This window comes from Lytechinus variegatus, chromosome 9 (assembly GCF_018143015.1).
Source record: "Lytechinus variegatus isolate NC3 chromosome 9, Lvar_3.0, whole genome shotgun sequence".
Lineage (NCBI taxonomy): Eukaryota > Metazoa > Echinodermata > Echinoidea > Temnopleuroida > Toxopneustidae > Lytechinus > Lytechinus variegatus.
Window position 1 is genome coordinate 20,813,857 of NC_054748.1, and position 20,478 is coordinate 20,834,334.

At 37.5% G+C, this 20,478-nt stretch overlaps 1 protein-coding gene and 1 long non-coding RNA gene across 2 annotated transcripts; one reads left to right on the forward strand and one right to left on the reverse strand.

Moving 5' to 3' along the window:
• Positions 1–650: 650 nt before the first annotated feature.
• Positions 651–19,117, reverse strand: LOC121421502. The gene is made up of 7 exons (XM_041616234.1): positions 18,933–19,117; positions 12,626–12,772; positions 10,505–10,667; positions 8,423–8,533; positions 4,544–4,669; positions 3,783–3,921; positions 651–2,343 (listed from the first exon to the last, which is right to left on the reverse strand). Exons 1-6 carry the CDS (start codon positions 18,998–19,000, stop codon positions 3,796–3,798), a joined length of 741 nt encoding a protein of 246 aa, XP_041472168.1. The 5' UTR covers positions 19,001–19,117; the 3' UTR covers positions 651–2,343; positions 3,783–3,795.
• On the forward strand, positions 3,548–3,914 carry LOC121421503. Its single transcript, XR_005970983.1, has 2 exons — positions 3,548–3,744; positions 3,835–3,914. It is a non-coding gene; the product is annotated as an uncharacterized LOC121421503 (long non-coding RNA).
• Positions 19,118–20,478: the final 1,361 nt, after the last annotated feature.

Sequence of the window (20,478 nt, forward strand, 5' to 3'; positions counted from 1 at the left end):
TTACATATAGTGGCTTTTCAAAATTTTTTAATAGGGTAATTTGCAGTAATCTTCTTCACCACAACAACCATGACAACTAATCATAAGTAGTTAAGAAAATTCAAATTGTTAAACATAATGGCTTTTCACCTTTTTCTTTTATAATGGGATTCTTATCAATACTTATGTGTATATCTTAAATTTCTGAATGGTGGATTAGTAGTGCTTTTATGCACATATGTGTGTTGAAATTTTTGTACAGAGAGATAATGCAGATTTGCTAATCACTAATTTAATTTCATTATCAATGGGAAAAGGAATCCAGTGCAGCTACACACAGCAAAAACTCTGGTGTTTATTTAACACCAGCCTGGAATCTATATATGTCCACAACAGAGAAGTACTGAAATAACACCAGTTTGGAATCAAACCGATGCTGTTTTAATACTAATTGGTGTTGTACAAACACATATCTGGTGTTAGACCAAAACCAAGTAGTGTTGTTTAACACTTCTATGCTGAGGACATATATAGATTCTGGGCTGGTGTTAAATCAACACCAGATTTTTTTTCAGTGCAGGCTTCCACAAAAAGCTCAGATCTTTAATGATACAGAATCCATATTCTTGGATCTCAAGATTGACAAAAATGTTAATTACCAACAAATTATAACAAATAAAATCTTGGTCTTAATATTCAATTATTGAAATAAAACTTTACTTTTAATAACAATGAAAAATTACTAACTTATATGTTATATAATAGTACTCTCCAGTATATGTTCCACTCTCAAATAATGTTCTAATAGTGAACAATTTAGTGTGGTAGGTTTCACAGTACACCATAATTTTTCTTGGGCGAGTGTTGGTCCTGAAAACAACCACCCAAACTCGACATTTCAACATCAGGAAAAGATTCTTCTAAAGACGACAATAACACATGTGTCGAAACGTCGAGTTTGGATGGTCCTTTTCAGGACCAACACTTGCCCCCCCAAAAAAAATCATAGTGTATTGTGAAACCTACCACACTATCCTTTTTTGCTATCGAAACCGTCAGGGGAGCGTTACATGAAAGGACTTGTCGGATGTTTTATCAGACAAGTCCTGTTTTATCCCACAGTTACCATAGTAACACTGCCTCTCAGCCAATCAGAATCAAGGAAAGATGTCAGATCTGACAACTTGTCGGACAAAATTTTTGATGAAACACTCCCGTTACAGTGAACAATTTTCTCTTTATTATATAAATGATTTAAGGCTTGAAATATGTCACATTTGTTGATGTTAGCTTTGATGTACAACAAAATTAAATTTCTTCACCAGTGAAAAAAATGAAAGAGTCCATGTGAGATATCACCAGACATTCTAATCATGAAATCTTGTGACTTCTTTTGGTCAAAATTATTCAAATTTCTCAATCTTACAACAGTCACAGTCTACACAATTCTCAAATCATCTCTATGGGGAGATTCCCACATGGGTAGGAGAGGTGGTCTTGCACGATTTCCTAAGAACTTTTTTCCCTCTCTTTCCTTTACTTTTTCTAACTGATATTGATTCAACAAAGAAATTGTTCAGTTTTGGAAAAAAAGGACAGCAAATTAAAAAGGCAATAATAGTATAAACTGACTAGTTTGTCCATTCAAAATAACAACAACAACAACCACATGGAATGTTCAAACGGATAACTCACATATTCACAAGAACGGAAATCACATTTATTCTTAACACAAGAAACTCAATGTCTGTTCTTCACGCATTTTTAACATTCCAGAACCAAGTTTGCTCAAACGAATGTTACCTGTGTTTGTGATTTAGATCTAATAGCAACATCTGAGGCTCCCCCACCACTAAATATTGCTAAAGGATATGGCTGTTTAAAGTGGGATACCACATAAACTCATCCCATCTAGACCTTACACCGTGTTACATAGAAATAAGTCTTCGTTTCATCAGGGTCCCGTTTTCACAAAGCCTTGTAATAATAACAACAAGTTGTCAATTTCTATAATGAGCTTATTATTACAAATTTGCTATTGTATCAAGTTTTATGAAACTAAGCCCTTGGTTCATGCGGAAGCATGAAAACTTGTTAGAAAACAATCATAGGTTAGACAGCTTGAAGGGACCTGATAATGAGGATCAATGCCCTACCGAAGACTGCTGGTGCATCAACTTGATTAAGGACCAGCACCATCAGGGTAGTATTTCACAAAGCATCTTGCTGGTGATTTTCACAGACTCATTTACAGCCAATCAGGTGCAAGGATTTCAGTAGATTTTAACACTTGTCACATTGGATCTTGCCACAAGAGAGCTGCTCTACTGACCGAGCTTGCCTTTCCAAGAAGTTTTCACTGACCTGTAAATCAAAAGGGAAAGGAGAGTAAAGAACTTGATATGATGTGGTATTCATTAAAAAACACACAACTCAAAATTGAAGTGGGTGGAATGTCCATCACATGGTAGTGTGCAAAACATACATGTAGTTTATGTTTAAAGGTATTGTTTAACTTTGTGAGCAGCCGATTTAAAAAAATTCTCAAACCAAGATGAAACATGTGTACAAGTGCATGTATTAGAACTAATAAACCCTGAAAACAACCATTATTGAGAATGAAAAGCTAAAACTACAAGGCAAACCCGATTTTGTAAATAGGCGTCTTATAGACACCTAAATAGTACACATAAGTGTATGGGATGAAATTAAGATGGTGTTTCCGGTCACTTTATATTTCAATTTTTGAAGCACTAAATAATCATTTTAGAACGCAATTTTTTCTGGGCTTCATTTCTGTAACATATCACAGACACAGGTGACAATTGTGACCTTCTAGCTCAGATTTTGTAAAAGTCAAACAATATTAACCAATCACTTTAAATCATAAACATTTATAACCAAAAACAGAACCAGCGACTGAATTTCTCATTCAAAAAAAGAAACAGATGAGAAAAGTTAACAGCTCGTGACCTACTGCACCCTTCAAATCTCATTTGATTGCACGATAACAATGATTATTGGAACGCATTTCACCCATGACAAAATAAAAAATTTGATAATCAATTTTCCAATTAATCAATTATGCTAATTGATGCATACACAGATTTATAAGGAAAATGCCCCTCCCTATCCCCTGGGCTAGATAAGTATAAACAGCACATCATTATCAGACTGGTGTTTTACCTACCTCTCAGTACCATTCATGATTCTAAGAGATCCATGTAAGCCCCTGAGATGAGGTCAGACTGGTGTTTTACCTACCTCTCAGTACCATTCATGATTCTAAGAGATCCATGTAAGCCCCTGAGATGAGGTCAGACTGGTGTATTATCAGACTGGTGTTTACCTACCTCTCAGTACCATTCATGATTCTAAGAGATCCATATAAGCCCCTGAGATGAGGTCAGACTGGTGTATTATCAGACTGGTGTTTTACCTACCTCTCAGTACCATTCATGATTCTAAGAGATCCATGTAAGCCCCTGAGATGAGGTCAGACTGGTGTATTATCAGACTGGTGTTTTACCTACCTCTCAGGTCCATTCATGATTCTAAGATATCCATGTAAGCCCCTGAGATGAGGTCAGACTGGTGTATTATCAGACTGGTGTTTTACCTACCTCTCAGTACCATTCATGATTCTAAGAGATCCATATAAGCCCCTGAGATGAGGTCAGACTGGTGTATTATCAGACTGGTGTTTTACCTACCTCTCAGTACCATTCATGATTCTAAGAGATCCATGTAAGCCCCTGAGATGAGGTCAGACTGGTGTATTATCAGACTGGTGTTTTACCTACCTCTCAGTACCATTCATGATTCTAAGAGATCCATGTAAGCCCCTGAGATGAGGTCAGACTGGTGTATGGAGAGCTTCTCCATCAAATCTTGAGCTATTTTTATCCCCTCTTCTTGTGTTTGCTCCTCCTCCAGAACCACCTGTTGGATAGAAAAATAAGAATGAAATGATCATCATCACAACTCAACTGACCTGCTGGACCAAAAATAAGTTAAAAAAAATAATATTCAAGTAAAGTATCATTCAGAATTGAGTATACCCCTCTTACACAAAAAATATTTAAAAAATGAAAAAATAGGACCAGCTCTGTACCCAAAATATTATTTAAAACTGAAACAATCATTTATCAGAGCCAGAATGAAAATCAGAGTAGACTACAGTTAAGGAAAAAGGAAAGAAGATAAAGAGAGATAGAGAATTTAGAGGTGTTGTGGCTCTGTGGATATTTCTCTGGATTTTGAACAAGATACAGGGTTCAAATCCCACCGCAGCACTCGCATCCTACCTACATTTGTCACTCTCCAGCCAGGTGTAGTAAATGGGTGCCCGTATGAAGGAATTCCTTGAATGCTCGATGCGCCCGGGTTATAGTATGCAGCGCTTAGAAACATTTGTATTAAGCACTATATAAATGTTACATATTATTATTATTAAATGACTTGATTAGTTAATTGAATATTGAATCATAAGTATTCAAGAAGGTCGCAAAGCTTTCCATTGAAATGTTTCATGTCAGTTTAAATTTTTGACAAATTAATTTACCTCTAATTCCATGAAGTTCCCAAGCCCTTCTACCTCGTCAATGTGCAGCCTCGTCTGACCAATCATCATGAGGGTTCTTGTCTTTTTGACCACACCCCTTACACCCAAAGTCATCCCTAACGTTTGCTGTGATTGGTAGGAAATCACAAGGCAAGTCAATTAATAAGAAGAAAATAAAATTTTACAGTGCAAATCCATTAATCATATACCTAAAATTAACTGATCAAAACCATTTTTAAAGATGCAATTGATCAAAAAAGTTTGTTACATGTCCAGTTTATCAACTATCCTTTAACACAAGATATTTAGTAAATATAGAGAGTTACCACCTTTGCATGTTTAGAACTCACTGTACTATTCATATAACAGAAAGGGGAAACCTAAGTTGGTGCTTTCCCCCAATCACTTATATCGGGAGGAGAGACCTGCGGGTCATAGAGATTCAGTTTGCTTTTGCCTCCCTAGGCATCAGTGACGCCGTCCAGTCAATAATAATGATAATAATATAATATAAACATAAAAATTACAATGAATTGAATTGATTGTATAGTTTATTTAGCAGCTGGACCAACGTGAATGAATTGTGTTTTGATTGTATATTATATTTCATGGGGCACAAATATGATATAAACATTACAGTTACAATGAATTGAATAAATGATTGTATGGTTTATTTAACAGGGACCAACGTCAATGAATTGTATATTAATTGTATAAGGCCAAAGATAAAAGTTACAAAATCATAATCTGGTTGTATATTTAGTTTTTCAGGGCCCAATGATGTATATTTTTCACACAGCCCAAGTAAAAGTTGCACAATTTAAATAATTATTGAGTGTATAATTATATAATATTGACTGGCCTTGAGTGGAACATCAAATATATTGCCAGCAAGTGAATCATATTGGCCCAAGTCTTTAGACAAGGGCAATATGGGTCATTTAAGGGCAATATATTTGATGTTCCCCGAAAGAAGAGCTAGTCAATATTTTATTATCATCCAAATCAGATATCTAGAGCAAAAATCATGATAATGGGGATATTTTTTTTTAAATAGAGTTCTACTGTGTCATGTTAATATCGGTCTAGGCTCTGCACTTTACCATTATGACGTACTTGCAAACGCTCGGATCCAGCGTTGTCTTTATTATGACGTATATTGTTGGTGCGCGGATCCTTATGAAGCGTATCTCTTTATACGCATCCTCAAATGCCCGGATGTGAGACCAGGGAAAATACAAAGGTATATTTTGCGTCGTCTCTGCATGCAAAGTAAATACGCGCATTGAGACCGAGGAAAATACAAACAATATACCTACCCTTCCCGATATTCAGAAAATGTAGGGCAATACGGTTTTGTAAATGACCAGCTCAGATGTCTGATACGGGTGATAATTTATTTTACAGGGTCTCAACATGAATGTTATGATTAATCAATTGCTTGTATCTCTTTGTGATATAGGACCCTGCTTTCACAAACCCATGAAACAAAAATATGCATCTCGGCTTGCCCACACTTCGTGTGATCAAAATGCAATTTAATGCCAGGCCTAAACCTCGATGTCATTTTGACAGAAAAAGAAATGAATTGAATTTCACGCTTGGTGAGTGGCTTAACTCCCTAGGTGAGTGTGTGTTGACAGGCAGAAATTGAAGAAGTTTGATTACAATGGGTGAGTGATTTTCACTCCTACCCTATTTCTCTCATAACTTTTCTACAATTATTATCAATGCACCATACCTACTAGGTAGCAGTTTCATACATTAGTCTCCTCCTTTTTCTACCTCTTGTTTTCTTTTTATCATTGTTGCATTTTTTAGTATACTGTTTTGTCTTGGTTCCTTAGTACACTGAGTACATAAATTGTGAATCTTGTATACCTTATTCTTAAATATTTTTTTAATCTGAAATTTTGAATTCTTATTTTTCATGATGTGTTTTTATATCTAGCCAATCTTTTTTTTTCATATCCTACCTTAAATGATTGTCCATCTTAGAATAGCTTTGTGTTTGCTATTATGCTGTCTAAAGTCACCTATCCCTAAATTCTTTGTTCACTATTCCCATAATAATATTCATCTTCTTTCCCTCAAATGTTTACTTTCTGCTTTTCTTCTCACTTTCTCTGAAAGTCTGTGTCTAACTGTACGCCTGTCTCTCTGCATTTTTGTTTCTCTTGCCCCCCCTCTCTCTTCAACGTTTTCCCTATATTTCTGTCTCTTCATATTATTTCCATGTTCCAAATCATATTCACTGTGTTGGCTCAACCATTACCAATGAATGTCGAACCAAATTGAGCATGTATCGCATGAGTTGCCATCATTTAATATTATTATTATAACTACCATATTCCAGTCATAAGTATGTGCATTAACCTGATTTAAGAGCTACCAGTAACTGTATGAAATTCAACATGAAATCAACAAGGATATCGAAAACAATCTCCTTCTCCCCCTTTACCCCCCCCCCCCCGCCCTCTCTCTCTGTAAATAGGCATGTGGTTTGTGGATGGGGGGGGGGTGCTCTCTCTATCCCTTTCTTGATCCCCTCCCTCATTTAACCATTATTTTTCCTCCTTTCCCTTCCTTCCACACTCTCTCTCCCTTTCTCTCGTGTGGGTTGTGGCATGTGTACATCTCTCTCTATTCTTTCCCTCATTTAACCCTTCTTTTTCCTCTGTTTCCCTCCCTCCCTTCTCTCTCTCTCTGTAATTAGGCACGTGTGTTGTGGATGGGGGGGGGGGCTCTCTATCCCTTCTTTTTCCTCCCTTTCCCTGCCTTTCTTACAGACAATGATTCTCCGTTTCAACTTGATCTAAAATGGAAACTCTGTCTTGCCACTGAAAATGTACACAAAAATGACCTGAATTCCACTTTGAAAAGGTGATTTCCATTAATTTTTACATGAAAAGTGTAAGAACCAAACTGATTTTTCGTTTCATTTACCGGGAAAATGGAAAATCACTGTCCCTACTTCCTTCCACTCTCTCCCTCTCTTGCTCACTTCTCTCACTCCCCCTCCTTATCAGAGAAGAAACCCATCTCTATCTCAATGAGGCCGTCCACTACAAGCAGGTGGATTCAATTATGGTACTGGAGCCACAGAGGGGGGATGTTCTGCGCCCCTCCCACTACAGGAAGGGGGAATTAATGACACCCCTTCCTCTTGGGAGTTCAGCCTTATACAAAGTCAAAGTGTGGTCTAAGGGGAAGGAAAGTCCTTGTAATGCGAGTTTGTTTGTGAGCAAACCAACGTCAATTAACTTAGCATAACTTAATAGTGAACTTCTTAAAGAACACTTTGAAGCTGAACAATAATAAAAAAATATGAGCTTGAAGGTGGTAATAGACTAAGGGAAGAGTTTACACCATGTAGATGAAGTAATCCTGAAAAGGACTGTTGTCTCTTAAAGGAAGAACAGAACATCCTGCTCAAATCATTGAGGTAAACTGCTATTTTAAGAGCTTTCACCAATAGATCACACAACCAGGGACAATGAAATACTCTTTTTGAAGTAAAACATATACATTTTAGGGTGGAAATCACAAAATTTTTGGCTCGTGCTTTGTGCCTGCATCAATTATTTTTTAGTATTGTACACAAATTCATATGTGTATTATTATTTCTACTTTTATTGATTAAACTCAATTATTCCATGTTATTTGTGGTCAGAATACAGCCTTCGACGTTTTCCATTGAAAAAACAAAGAAACATATAAGAAATTTACAAAACAATAAAATACACACAAAAAAATATTGTGATATTGAATAGCCCAGTCTTTTTAGGGTTAAGGCTTTTTGTATCATCTTCTTCAGTGATAGAAAACTTCTCTCGCTTCTCTGTTCCTCTATGTCTCTCTCTCTTCCATTGTTCTCACCTTAAGGCTTTCTGCATCATCTACTTCCGTTATAGAATACTTTGACTCTTTTGGCCCCTCTTGATCTGATCGAATATAGGCGACCAACTTAGATGGCCTCGTAGGGTGATTCTGTAAAGCAAGAGAATAATTAGAGGAAAAGTATTCAAACACTATACCACTCATGATTGCATTGAATAATTTTCTGTGTGCAAGAGGGGGGGGGTATAAGGTCAGAATATGTATAAAATCGATATTTCATTCGAATGATTCTTATTTATAAAACGTCCACATCCTAAGCAAGAAGGAATTAATATTCTTTACTTAAAATGGACATTGATCACATATAAGCAACAAAAAAATCACTCTATTCATTAAAGCATTTTTTTAAATACATACTAGAGAATTATTAATGGAAACGTATCATGTACTACATATCTGACAAAGATTACTACACACTATACCAACTATAGAGGATACTATATGCAGGGTGCTACATACGCACTTGCCTGATTGCCCTGGGCAAGTAAAAGTTAGAGTCAGGCAAGTGTTTTGAAGTAAAGACCAAAACTACTAGCCCGAATTGGGCAAACAAAATTCTCACAGTAGAATGACCAAAATTAGGGTCGACATGATATGATAATGACCCTAATTTTGGTCAATTTAGGGATTCCAGGCAAGATAAAATCACTTTACTGTTTAGAAAGAGAAATGCAATACCGGTAACAAGGTAGATCACTTCGTGTCAAAAGAGAGAAAAAAGTCATGATGGTTTATAAAATCGCAAAACTTTCTTTTGAAGAGGTAAAGCTTTTTTCTTCAAGGATTTTTTCGGGCAAGTGAAATAGATTTTTGGGCAAGTATATTCTAACTATTTAAAACTTTACTTGCCTGACTGGGCAAGCACTTCTAAAAAGTGATATAGCACCCTGCTATATCAATTCAGAAACAACAGAATGGTTGTGTGTGCCTTTGTGATTTTTTTTGTATTCACTCCTGAATTTGTTCAAATCTTTCTCCTTCTGATCCTATACTCTCCTCCTCCTGGGCTTTTTCTTCTTTTTTTGCTCTTTCTTCTTCCTTCTCAATCTTTGTCTCCTCTTCATGCATTCCTATTTCCAATCCTCTTCTTTTCATTTTTAATTCACCTTCTTTCCACTTTTTCTAAATTTTTTTCTCCTCCCTCCTCTTTCCTTTTTTCTATTTTTCTCATCCTCTCATTTTTCTTCCCCTTCTCATTTTTCTCATCCTTCATAATCTTCCTCCTCTTCTTTTTGTGAACTATCACTTTCTCCCATTTTCTCTTTCCATTCCATCTTCTCTCCCCCTTTTACTTATTTTCCTATTTTTACATCCATCCCCCCTCTTTCTTCTTCTCCTGTTTCTCCCTTCTCTTATCTCCTTCTCATCCCCTTATTCTCGTCTCTCAGTTTCTCTCTCTCTTCTTTCCTCTTCTTCTCATATTCTTCTTACCATTCTCCTCCCTCTTCTCAACCTATTAACCTGTTGGAGGCTGGATGGTTTCCTTATAGCACATGTTTTCTATAGACTTTAGCCTTCCTATGTGTAGACTCAGACTCTAATGGGTTAATTCTTTTCTTTCAAATTACCATTGAACATACCTTGAAGCGCCACACTTCCAACTTCATGTAGGTAGATATTAGTGTGGCAGGGTTTGAGGGGGGGGGGGGGGCTTTATAGCCCATTAATAACCACATTTTTATAGTCTCTGTTTAAAGTTGAGGAGTGTGGACGATTTGATGGCTTCTTCTGGAGATATTCCAGATAGCTATCAATAACTCTTTACGAAAGAAATGTTTCCTAATATCCAGTCTGGAATGAGTTTTTCTGAACTTTCGGGAATGACCTCTGGTGCTCTGATACATTGCTTTCTGGATTGATGTTATCGATCTGTGACATTATGCAATAGGATTCAATAAGATCATCCCTCTTCCTCCTGAGTTCTAATGTACAGTCTAGATTCATAGGGTAGATCTTCTAAGTTGGGTATGAGTTTGGAAGCTGGTGTTATCCTCCCCCCTCCCCCACCACACACAAATGGTACAAAGCACTCTTTTGGATGGGATGCAATAATTTACTTACAACAATTTCTCGTAGCTTCAATCTTCCCTTTCCACAGTTGAAGAAGGTATCAACTTGCTTCATGACATCCGTCTCCTGCTCGTTGGCAAAGTCTTTGGCAAGCGCCCTCAGGTGGTCCGGATTTGTCACCCTGGCCTTTATCTCAACATTTGACCTCATTCTACTATAAAACGTAAAGTTAGGTGGAAACTTATTAAACTTCTTATTCATTTATTTCACAACTTCCACTAGTGATGGCCTTATATAATTGAAAGGAACACAGCTATGTGGAAAGCATAAGCCAATCCAGGATTAGGCTAAGCCTATAAAAAACAACAATGCATTATAAGTTACACAACTACTATTTTTTATAACTTACTGTACTGAAAATAAACTTTTGACTTTGACCAACTGAAAAAAAATGATATCCCTAAAATAGAATTGTTCAAATCTATAGTGAACATAAAACACCCCCGTTTACACGCTATGGCCCGTATTCTGAAGTCAGGTTTAACTTAGACCACAGTCTAACTCTGTGCTAAAATTACGGGGAGCCAAAATTTCAAAAATTCTATTTATATAGTGTCTCTTATGTTTACTATTTTGTTCCTGTTGCTTTCATAATGAAGAAGAATACTTCAGTTATCATTCCCAGAAAATCAATAACAATTTGAGTATCAAGTGAGTTAATAATAAAATGGTTGTGTACTGTGAGGGAACGGTGCCCCAGTTGGCTCACCATAGTTAAACAACAACTTTAAACCAGGGTTTAATATAACAAGTTGAAAGCCTCTAGCAGTCTCGCCTGCATTACGCAATGCGATATAGCAGCAGTGCTTTCTTTGAAAAACAGCTAATGAATAATTATTCACAGAAGAAAACATCAATAAGATAATAAAATATGTCCATTGAAACAAAAATTACATTTGACCATGATCATGTGACCTAAGGATTGTGCAAACTACTATTCATACTTGATTACCCTTATGTCGAAGTTTCATGAGCAAGTACATAAACTTTTTAAGTTATGAAGCCAATTCAACACATACTACAAATATGGCCAGAGTTCATGGACCTTTAAATGACATTAGACCTTGGCCATGTTTCTGAAACACACACAGGGTATTCAGGGATACATTGCTGCTCTTATGTCCAAGTTTCATGAACTAAATCCATAGACTTTTAAAGTTATGATGACAATTTCACAAATACCCCCAACATTACCCAAGTTTGTTGACCCTAAATGACCTTTGACCTTGGTCATGTGACCTGAAATTAGCACAGGATGTTCAAGGATACTTGATTGCTCTTATGTCCACGTTTCATGAACTAGATCCATATAATTTCAAAGTTATGATGACAATTCCTCAAATACCCTCAATATGGCCAAAGTTCATTGACCCTAAGTGACCTTTGACCTTGGTCATGTGACCTGAAACTCACACATGATATTCAGGGATAAATGGTTGCTCTTATGTCCAAGTTTCATGAACTAGATCCATAAACTTTTCAAGTTATGATGACAATTCTTCAAATAACCCCAACATGGCAAAAGTTTGTTGATCCTAAGTGACCACTGACCTTAATCATGTGACGTGAAACTCAGGCAGGATATTCAGTGACACACTATTACCCTTATGTCTAAGTTTTATGAACTAGGTTCATATACTTTTGAAGTTATGACAACATATCAAAAACTTAACCTTGGTTAAGATTTTGATATTGATTCCCCCAACATGGTCTAAGTTCATTGACCCTAAATGACCTTTGACCTTGGTCATGTAACCTTAAACTCAGTCAGGATGTTCAGTAATACTTGATTACCCTTATGTACAAGTTTCATGAACTAGATTCGTATACTTTTGAAGTTATGATAACATTTCAAAAACTTAACCTTGGTTAAGATTTCAATGTTGATGACGCCATTGCCGTCGGAAAAGCGGCGCCTAGTCTTGCTCTGCTATGCAGGCGAGACAAAAACGAGTTCAGAATACAAGCCCATGATTCTGAATAAAGATCAAGAAATTTGAAAATATGGACTACAGTATACAAAATTTCAAATAAATACACATTATTTTCACAACATTAAATATACACTTTGGACTTGTGCTTGATTTTGTTAGGCATATTTCATCTACTTACTCATTAGCCTTTGTAGGAGATCTGCTGCTTTGGAAAAATCTATATACTTGGAAGTTTCTTTGAGGTGTTAACAAGGCTTGTCGGATCGTTTTTGGAGTCCTTTCATAACTCTTCCACGAGGTTTCAATTAGTTCAGATGAACATCTCCTGTGAGTGAATATAAAAAGATAGTTTGATCAGATATTCAAGGTGTAGAAATAAAAACATCATCATAATCATCACCATCATCATCATCATGTCATCACCAACATCATCATCACCATCATCATCATCATCACCATCACCATCATCATCATCCTCATCATCACCAACATCATCATCGATCATCATCTTCATCATCATCATCACCATCACCATCATCATAATAATAATAATAGGCATTTATATAGCGCCATCTATCTAGAAATATTCTATTCCGAGGCGCGTTGTTATTATTATTATTACCCCGGCTTTATCTTGAGCAGATTCTCAGCGCTCATGCATTCAAGGAATTAATCCTGCCGGGTGCCCATTCACCTCACCTGGGTCGAGTGCAGGACAGTGTGGATAAATTTCTTGCTGAAGGAAAACACGCCATGGCTGGGATCATCATCACCATCATCATCATCATCACCAACATCATCACCACCATCGCTATCATCATCATCATCATCAGTCATCACCAACATCATCATCATCATCACCACCATCATCATCAGTGATACTTGATTACACCTACGTCCACATTTCATGAATTATATCCATAAACTTGCAAAGTTATGATGGCAATTCAACAAATACCCCCAACATGGCCAAAGTTCATTGACCCTGAATAACCTTTGACCTTGATCACATGATCTTAAACTCAGAAGGATATTCAGTAGTACCTGATCACCCCTATGTCCAAGTTTCATGAACTAGGTCCATATACTTTGTAAGTTATGACATTTCAAAAACTTAACCTTACATGTAGGTAAAGATTTTTATGGTGATTCCCCCAACACGGTCTAAGTTCATTGACTCTAAATGACCTTGGTCACGTGGATATTAAATAATACTTGATTACCCTTATGTTCAAGTTTTATGAACTAGGTCCACATACTCTTTACATTATGATGACATTTCAAAATCTTAACTTTAGGTTGAGATTTTGATATTTATTCCCCCATCATGGTCTAAGTTCATTGACCCTAAATGACATTTGACCTTGTTTACGTGAAATAAAACTAAAATAATACTTGATTACCCTTATGTCCAAGTTTCATGAACTTAGTCCATATACTTTCTAAGTTATGATGATATTTCAAAAACTTAACTATTGGTTTTAATGTTGCCGGAAAAGTTCCCTCTGCTAAGTGCTATGCAGGCGAGACAAAAATGGCAATAGGCAGTTTTTGCATTTACTCCGGAAAAACACTCTGTACAATGCATGAATTCCTTTGAAAATGCAATTAAAATCACTATAGAGAGCTGAGAGGTTTTTGTCAAAGATTGAAGATTTGCACCAGACAAACAATTGCAAAAAATGTTGTTGTCCAGACTCAAGAGATTCCAATGCTTTTCCATTCCACCAACTTTCAACAACAAGTGGAATGCCTCTGGCCGTCTCACCTGCATCACGCGGTTCAATATAGCAGCAGTGCTCACTTTGAATACTACTCTAACTCGCACAAGATGTTCAGTGATACATGGTTACTCTTATTTCCCTTTTTTATGAACTAGACCAATAAACTTACAGAGATATGATGATTATTCAACAAAAAACCCCAACATGGCCAAAGTTCATTGACCGTACATGACCTTTGACCTTGATCATGTGACCTGAAACTCGAACAGGATGTTCAGTGATACTTGATTACTCTTATGTACAAGTTTCATGAATCAGATCCATAAACTTTCAAAGTTATGATGGTAATTCAACAGATACACCCAATTCGGCCAAAGTTCATTGACCTTTGACCTTGGTCATGTGACCTGAAATGCGCACAGGATGTTCAGTGATACTTGATTACTCTAATGTCCAAGTTTAATGAACTAGACCAATAAACTTTCAAAGTTATGATGGTAATTCAACAGATACCCCTGATTCAGCCAAAGTTCATTGACCCTAAATGACTTTTGACCTTAATCATGAGACCTGAAACTTGCACAAAATTTTCAGTGATGCTTGATTACTATTATGTCCAAGTTTCATGAATCAGATCCATAAACTTTCAAAGTTATGATGGGAATTCAACAGAAAGCCCTAATTCGGCCAAAGTTCATTGACCCTAAATGACCTTTGACCTTGGTCATGTGACGTGAAACTCATGCAGGATGTTCAGTGATACTTGATTAACCTTATGTCCAAGTTTCATGAACTAGGTCCATACATTTTCTAAGTTATGATGACATTTCAAAAACTTAACCTCAGGTTAAGATTTCGATGTTGATTCCTCCAACATGGTCTAAGTTCATTGACCCTAAATGACCTTTGACCTTGGTCATGTGACATGAAACTCTAATAGGATGTTCAGTAATACTTGATTAACCTTATGGCCAAGTTTTATTAAATAGGTCCATATACTTTCTAAGTTATGACGTCATTTCAAAAACTTAACCTCAGGTTAAGATTTGATGTTGTCGCCGCCGCCGCCGTCGGAAAAGCGGCGCCTTTTGTCTCACTTTGCTTCGCAGGTGAGACAAAAACCTCTCAGCTCTCCATTGTGATTTGACTTGCACTTTCATTCATTTGTCAATTTTTTCTTTCTTTCATCAATTCACTGACTCATTCATTCATTCATCAATTCAAATGATCAATTCATCCATTTTATTAACCCAGGATCTTACGTGTAAAGGCATACTCACCTGACAAGCTTTCGCGGAGCCCTACGCTCAACTATTGACATGCGCCGCAAACCGTCAGTTTGGTTCGCCTATTTTGGACATAATGCTTTCAAAGATAAAAATTTCTAATCATATATACTCACGAACTTCCTGGACAACCAGCAAACCCTGTAGAATCCTGATTTGAAAATTAATATGAGAAAAAAAACGTGATTATCCAGTGCTGTCAAAATGTTCCCATGTTGCAGCAGTATCTTGGAAAGTCGAAAATAGACTGCGCATGCGCGGTGTCGGCGCAGCAAACATGAATATTCAGGCTTTGCAGAGAGATTAATGAATATGCATGAAGCGATGGGGTGACAGATTGTAAACAAACACACGTGTTCTTAATGTCATCCTTGCCCCCGGCTGACGGCAAAACATGGACCTCCAGAGAGAGATTGCATCATCTGTGAGAGATTTAAATCTGAAATATGAATTGAAAAACGGACAAGTAATGCTACTAGTCCATGCCCTAAATGGGAGGAACACCCTGTTTTTTTTTGTTCCAGGCATTATTTCAGTCGAATCAATCTTGACTAATTGAGTCTATTACGCGGGGGTCCCGTCATTATTATGTTCTTAACGAATGATTTCTGTTTCATCATGTTCATGTATTGATGAATTTTTAAATGATGGCAAATAAATAAATTGTATTGAAAAAAAGGTCATGCTCGATTTCATGTCTACTGATTCAGGTTTACGAACAGGACAATTCGACCTGATATTTTCTTCACCGGAAGTCACAAGATCACCAACATGGTGGCAGTGGCTACAAGAAAATAAAAGACGAATCACCCTCCTTGCACTAGATGAGGTGCATTGTCTGTCAAAGTGGTAAACATTTATTTGTTATTTGAACATAACACACATACACGTATCTACTAGGTGTTGACAAAACAAATCACACTTTTGATCTTCACTAACTGAAAAGCTATACATATATCAAATTGAAATTTTCTTAGCTATGAAATTTTCATGAAATACACTTTATCAATTTTCTTTAAATGATGATATAAATAATTAAAAATCCGGTTTGGGATGAATATAGTGCACAGAATTTTACACAGTAATCATTTAGAGCATGACAGTGTACCTCTTGCAACCAAGAGACGCAAATGACAAAGGTTATCAGGTTATAGAAAATAACGAGTGTGACACACAACGGTAGTGTGTGATATTGTTGCGTTCTAGATAAGTTACTGCTAAATTTATATTTGATGACTTTGAAGACTTGATAAAAAAGAATATCTAGATAAATATTCACAGGATTATTTTAAGGATAATGAGAGTGTAGGCAGAGGGGGCGCTCAAGGATGGGGGCATGCACAGTGCCCGCACTTTTGAAGTCCTAACAATCAACCCTTCTAAATCTTAACATGCTCTTTTTATTTCTAATAGCGCCCCTTTGCTTTTACATCAGAGCTCCTCATCGCTTAAAATACCCCCATCTTTATTTCAGTAGTGCCCTTTCTGTTCCATTAGTGCCAAATTCTTTTGAAATAGTGCCCCTTTCATCTTCAGTCGTACCTCACTTCTCTTCCAATATAGTACATTCCCTACATATTTCTCTTCAAATAATGTCCCTTTCTCTTTCAAAAGTGCCCCTGTAACCCTTAACACTACCAAAACTGTCCCATTTTTTTCAAGTCTGCCCCCTTTCTCTTCGAATAATGCCCATTTCTCTTTCAATACTGCTATCCTTTCTCTTTCAAGTTCCCCTTATCACTCCCAAAACCGCCCAGCAAGTACCTGAATATTCATGTTTGCTGCGCCGACACGCGCATGCGCAGTCTATTTTCGACTTTCCAAGATGGCCTGCTACAACATGGGAACATTTTGACAGCACTGGATAATCACGTTTTTTTTCTCATATTAATTTTCAAATCAGGATTCTACAGGGTTTGCTGGTTGTCCAGGAAGTTCGTGAGTATATGACTAGAAATTTTTATCTTTTAAAGCATTATGTCCAAAATAAGCGAACCAAACTGACGGTTTGCGGCGCATGTCAATAGTTGATCGTAGGGCTCCGCCGCTTCGCGGCGGAGCCCTGTAGGGTTACTGACAAGCATGAAGTATGGTCAAAATAATTCTCTGAATAAATAGTTAAAACAGAAATCAAGCACTTACCACGATTATAAAAAAACGAAAAGTTCTCTCCTTCTACCCCCGTCTCGATCGGCCATTTTTGTTATGAATTGTAACAAAATGGCCGATCGAAACGGGGGTAGGAGAACTTTTCGTTTTTTGAGGTTCCAGTCTGTGCCCAGATGTCAGAAAAGCTGCCACTCGACCCACTCGTTAGACCATCATCCATATAATCATGGTAAGTGCTTGATTTCTGTTTTAACTATTTATTCGGAGAATTATTTTGACCATACTTCACGCTTGTCAGGTGAGTATGCCAAATTGCACGTAAGATCCTGGGCTCCCACCCGCGTAGCGGGCGAGAGTTCCCCTGGTTTAGCCTGGGGCGTTTTGGGGAGTGAAAGTTATATACTGTACGTATGGAGTCACTCCCCACTAACGCCTGGGATTCCTCCCTATACTTCCCCACATACGGGTACAAAACCAGAAACTTTCGCCCCGAGAATTCTACTTTCCCTCTAAAAGATCTAGCCCTAAAACATGTACATGGGGTTCAACTTCATTTCCAACATTTCAGCGATATTGATTTCATTTTTAAAGAAGAATTCATTAAAAAAACGAGAGATTTGTTTTGAAAAGATGGAAAGAGCTTACTTCCGTGTTTACGTCGCCATCTTGATTTCTTTGTCTTCCGCTTGGCGACAGCACGCAAATCGCGGGATTTGCGTGCTGTCGCCAAGCGGAAGACAAAGAAATCAAGATGGCGACGTAAACACGGAAGTAAGCTCTTTCCATCTTTTCAAAACAAATCTCCCGTTTTTTTAATGAATTCTTCTTTAAAAATGAAATCAATATCGCTGAAATGTTGGAAATGAAGTTGGACCCCATGTACATGTTTTAGGGCTAGATCTTTTAGAGGGAAAGTAGAATTCTCGGGGCGAAAGTTTCTGGTTTTGTACCCGTATGTGGGGAAGTATAGGGAGGAATCCCAGGCGTTAGTGGGGAGTGACTCCATACGTACAGTAGGCCTATAAGGCTATATAACTTTCACTCCCCAAAACGCCCCAGGCTACCCTGGTTACCATTTTATTTGCTTGTTCATTCATTCCTCCATCCATCAATTCATTAATTTATTTATCTGCCTGTTCTTTCATTTATTCAATCATTCTTTTATGCAATCATGTCCGTCGTTCCAACTTCCAAGCCTCCTCCAGCACGTCCAGCGAGTTCCCAAACCGAAAATTTCTAGAGCGGAACTCCGAAGCTGCGGCACGGGGACGCTTCGGCAGACACGACGTCCCACATGCCATTTCGACTTCAGCGCTCGCATTCTCCTTGAACGTGCACGAATTGAGAGTAAAATAACCATAATTACCCAAATATTCTGCTCCCTAGAAATGACTGCAGCAACCTTGAGAGAATGAAGACGTTGAATGTAAGCATGAGGAATCTTGAATTTAAGGTGTTAAGCACAAATTAGAAAAATTAAATCAGCTATGATATTTTTAGTCACGACGGTAGCAGTACTATCGTCTACAGCGTCTTTCAATATACAAAAATTAATTGAAATTTAGCACCAGTGCAGTTCAGGCGCATGTACTATGTAGACGTAGCCTACTCCAGAGAAGTGGCGCGGCCGACGTGGAGATATTTCCCTGTAATTTGTTTGTTCAAATGTAATGTCTTGTTTAGCCAATTCAGATCTAAAAATAGTCCATTTTATTTATTCTTGTAGTCTATTTTCAATTGAAAACCACACCACATCTTCTTCTAAAACAATGATAAAAGTGCAAGTGCAATGAAATTACATGTTTATAAATCGTATGCACAATGACGCAGGTTTCCTTTGATAACACATCTACCATATTTTCTTCCTTATAAGTTCCCTTTTCGAATTCAGTTTTAATTCGGAGCAGGGTTGGCGGAACGTATTTTGGTTTGGGGAGGGGGGGGGCAGACTGTGTCACAACCATGCAAGTGACCTATCCCTCCCAGGGGCGGATCCAGGATTTTGAAATAGGGGAGGCGCCATCGGCGAGGGAGCGAAGCGACCGAGCGGGGGGAGGGTGTGGGAGGGGGGATACCCCCCTCCCACGGCAAGGACTTTTTCAAAAAATCATGTCCAAAAGTAGTATTTTGAGAGCACCTTTAGAAGTAAAATGCACACTTAAATCACTGTAACTTCATGAATAAAAGACATATACTGACTCATTTAGGAGCTGGTTTCCAGTCACACACCGTATAAGCGGTCATTCAAAACATACATTTGGCAAAGGCTCTTCACTTGCTTGCATCGTGTGATTGAAACGTCAAATTTAAATGATACGAAATTGAGACTTGTAATCGATATGTTCCGAATAATCCATTCTGTTTATTGTCATTTGTTTATTTACATTGTGTGTTTCAAACGAGAATTGTTTAGTCGTATTTTTTTTCGATTTTGCTGGCAATTTTTTTAAAGATATATTGTAATCAGCAAACCTATAGATTATCAAACATTAAAAATGGGGTAAGGGGGGGGGGGGGGTTAATGTCACAACTTCTACTTTTTAACAATACACAATGTGTCCTCGGGACGTTTTTCCCCAGCACGAAAGTATTTTTATTCTCCCCCCCCCCCCCCGTCACATAAAATCTTCGCTCCTTACGCTGACATATAGCTGCCTATACACAGCAAACGCGGAGTGGGTCGACTGGTGATTGAGAATATACAATTTTGCTCCTTGATAATTCGATGGAATGATTGCTTCGGCGAAACTTAGTTGGGGCGCCCTGGATAATATGCCTCTGAATCTACCAGAAAGTGTAAAAGTTAGTTTACATTAAATACAAATATGTCTGACCTATACATTTCAGTGAAAACGTACATGACCAAGGCAGAATGATAATGCTGCGCACGTGGCGCCCGATATAGGGCTTCA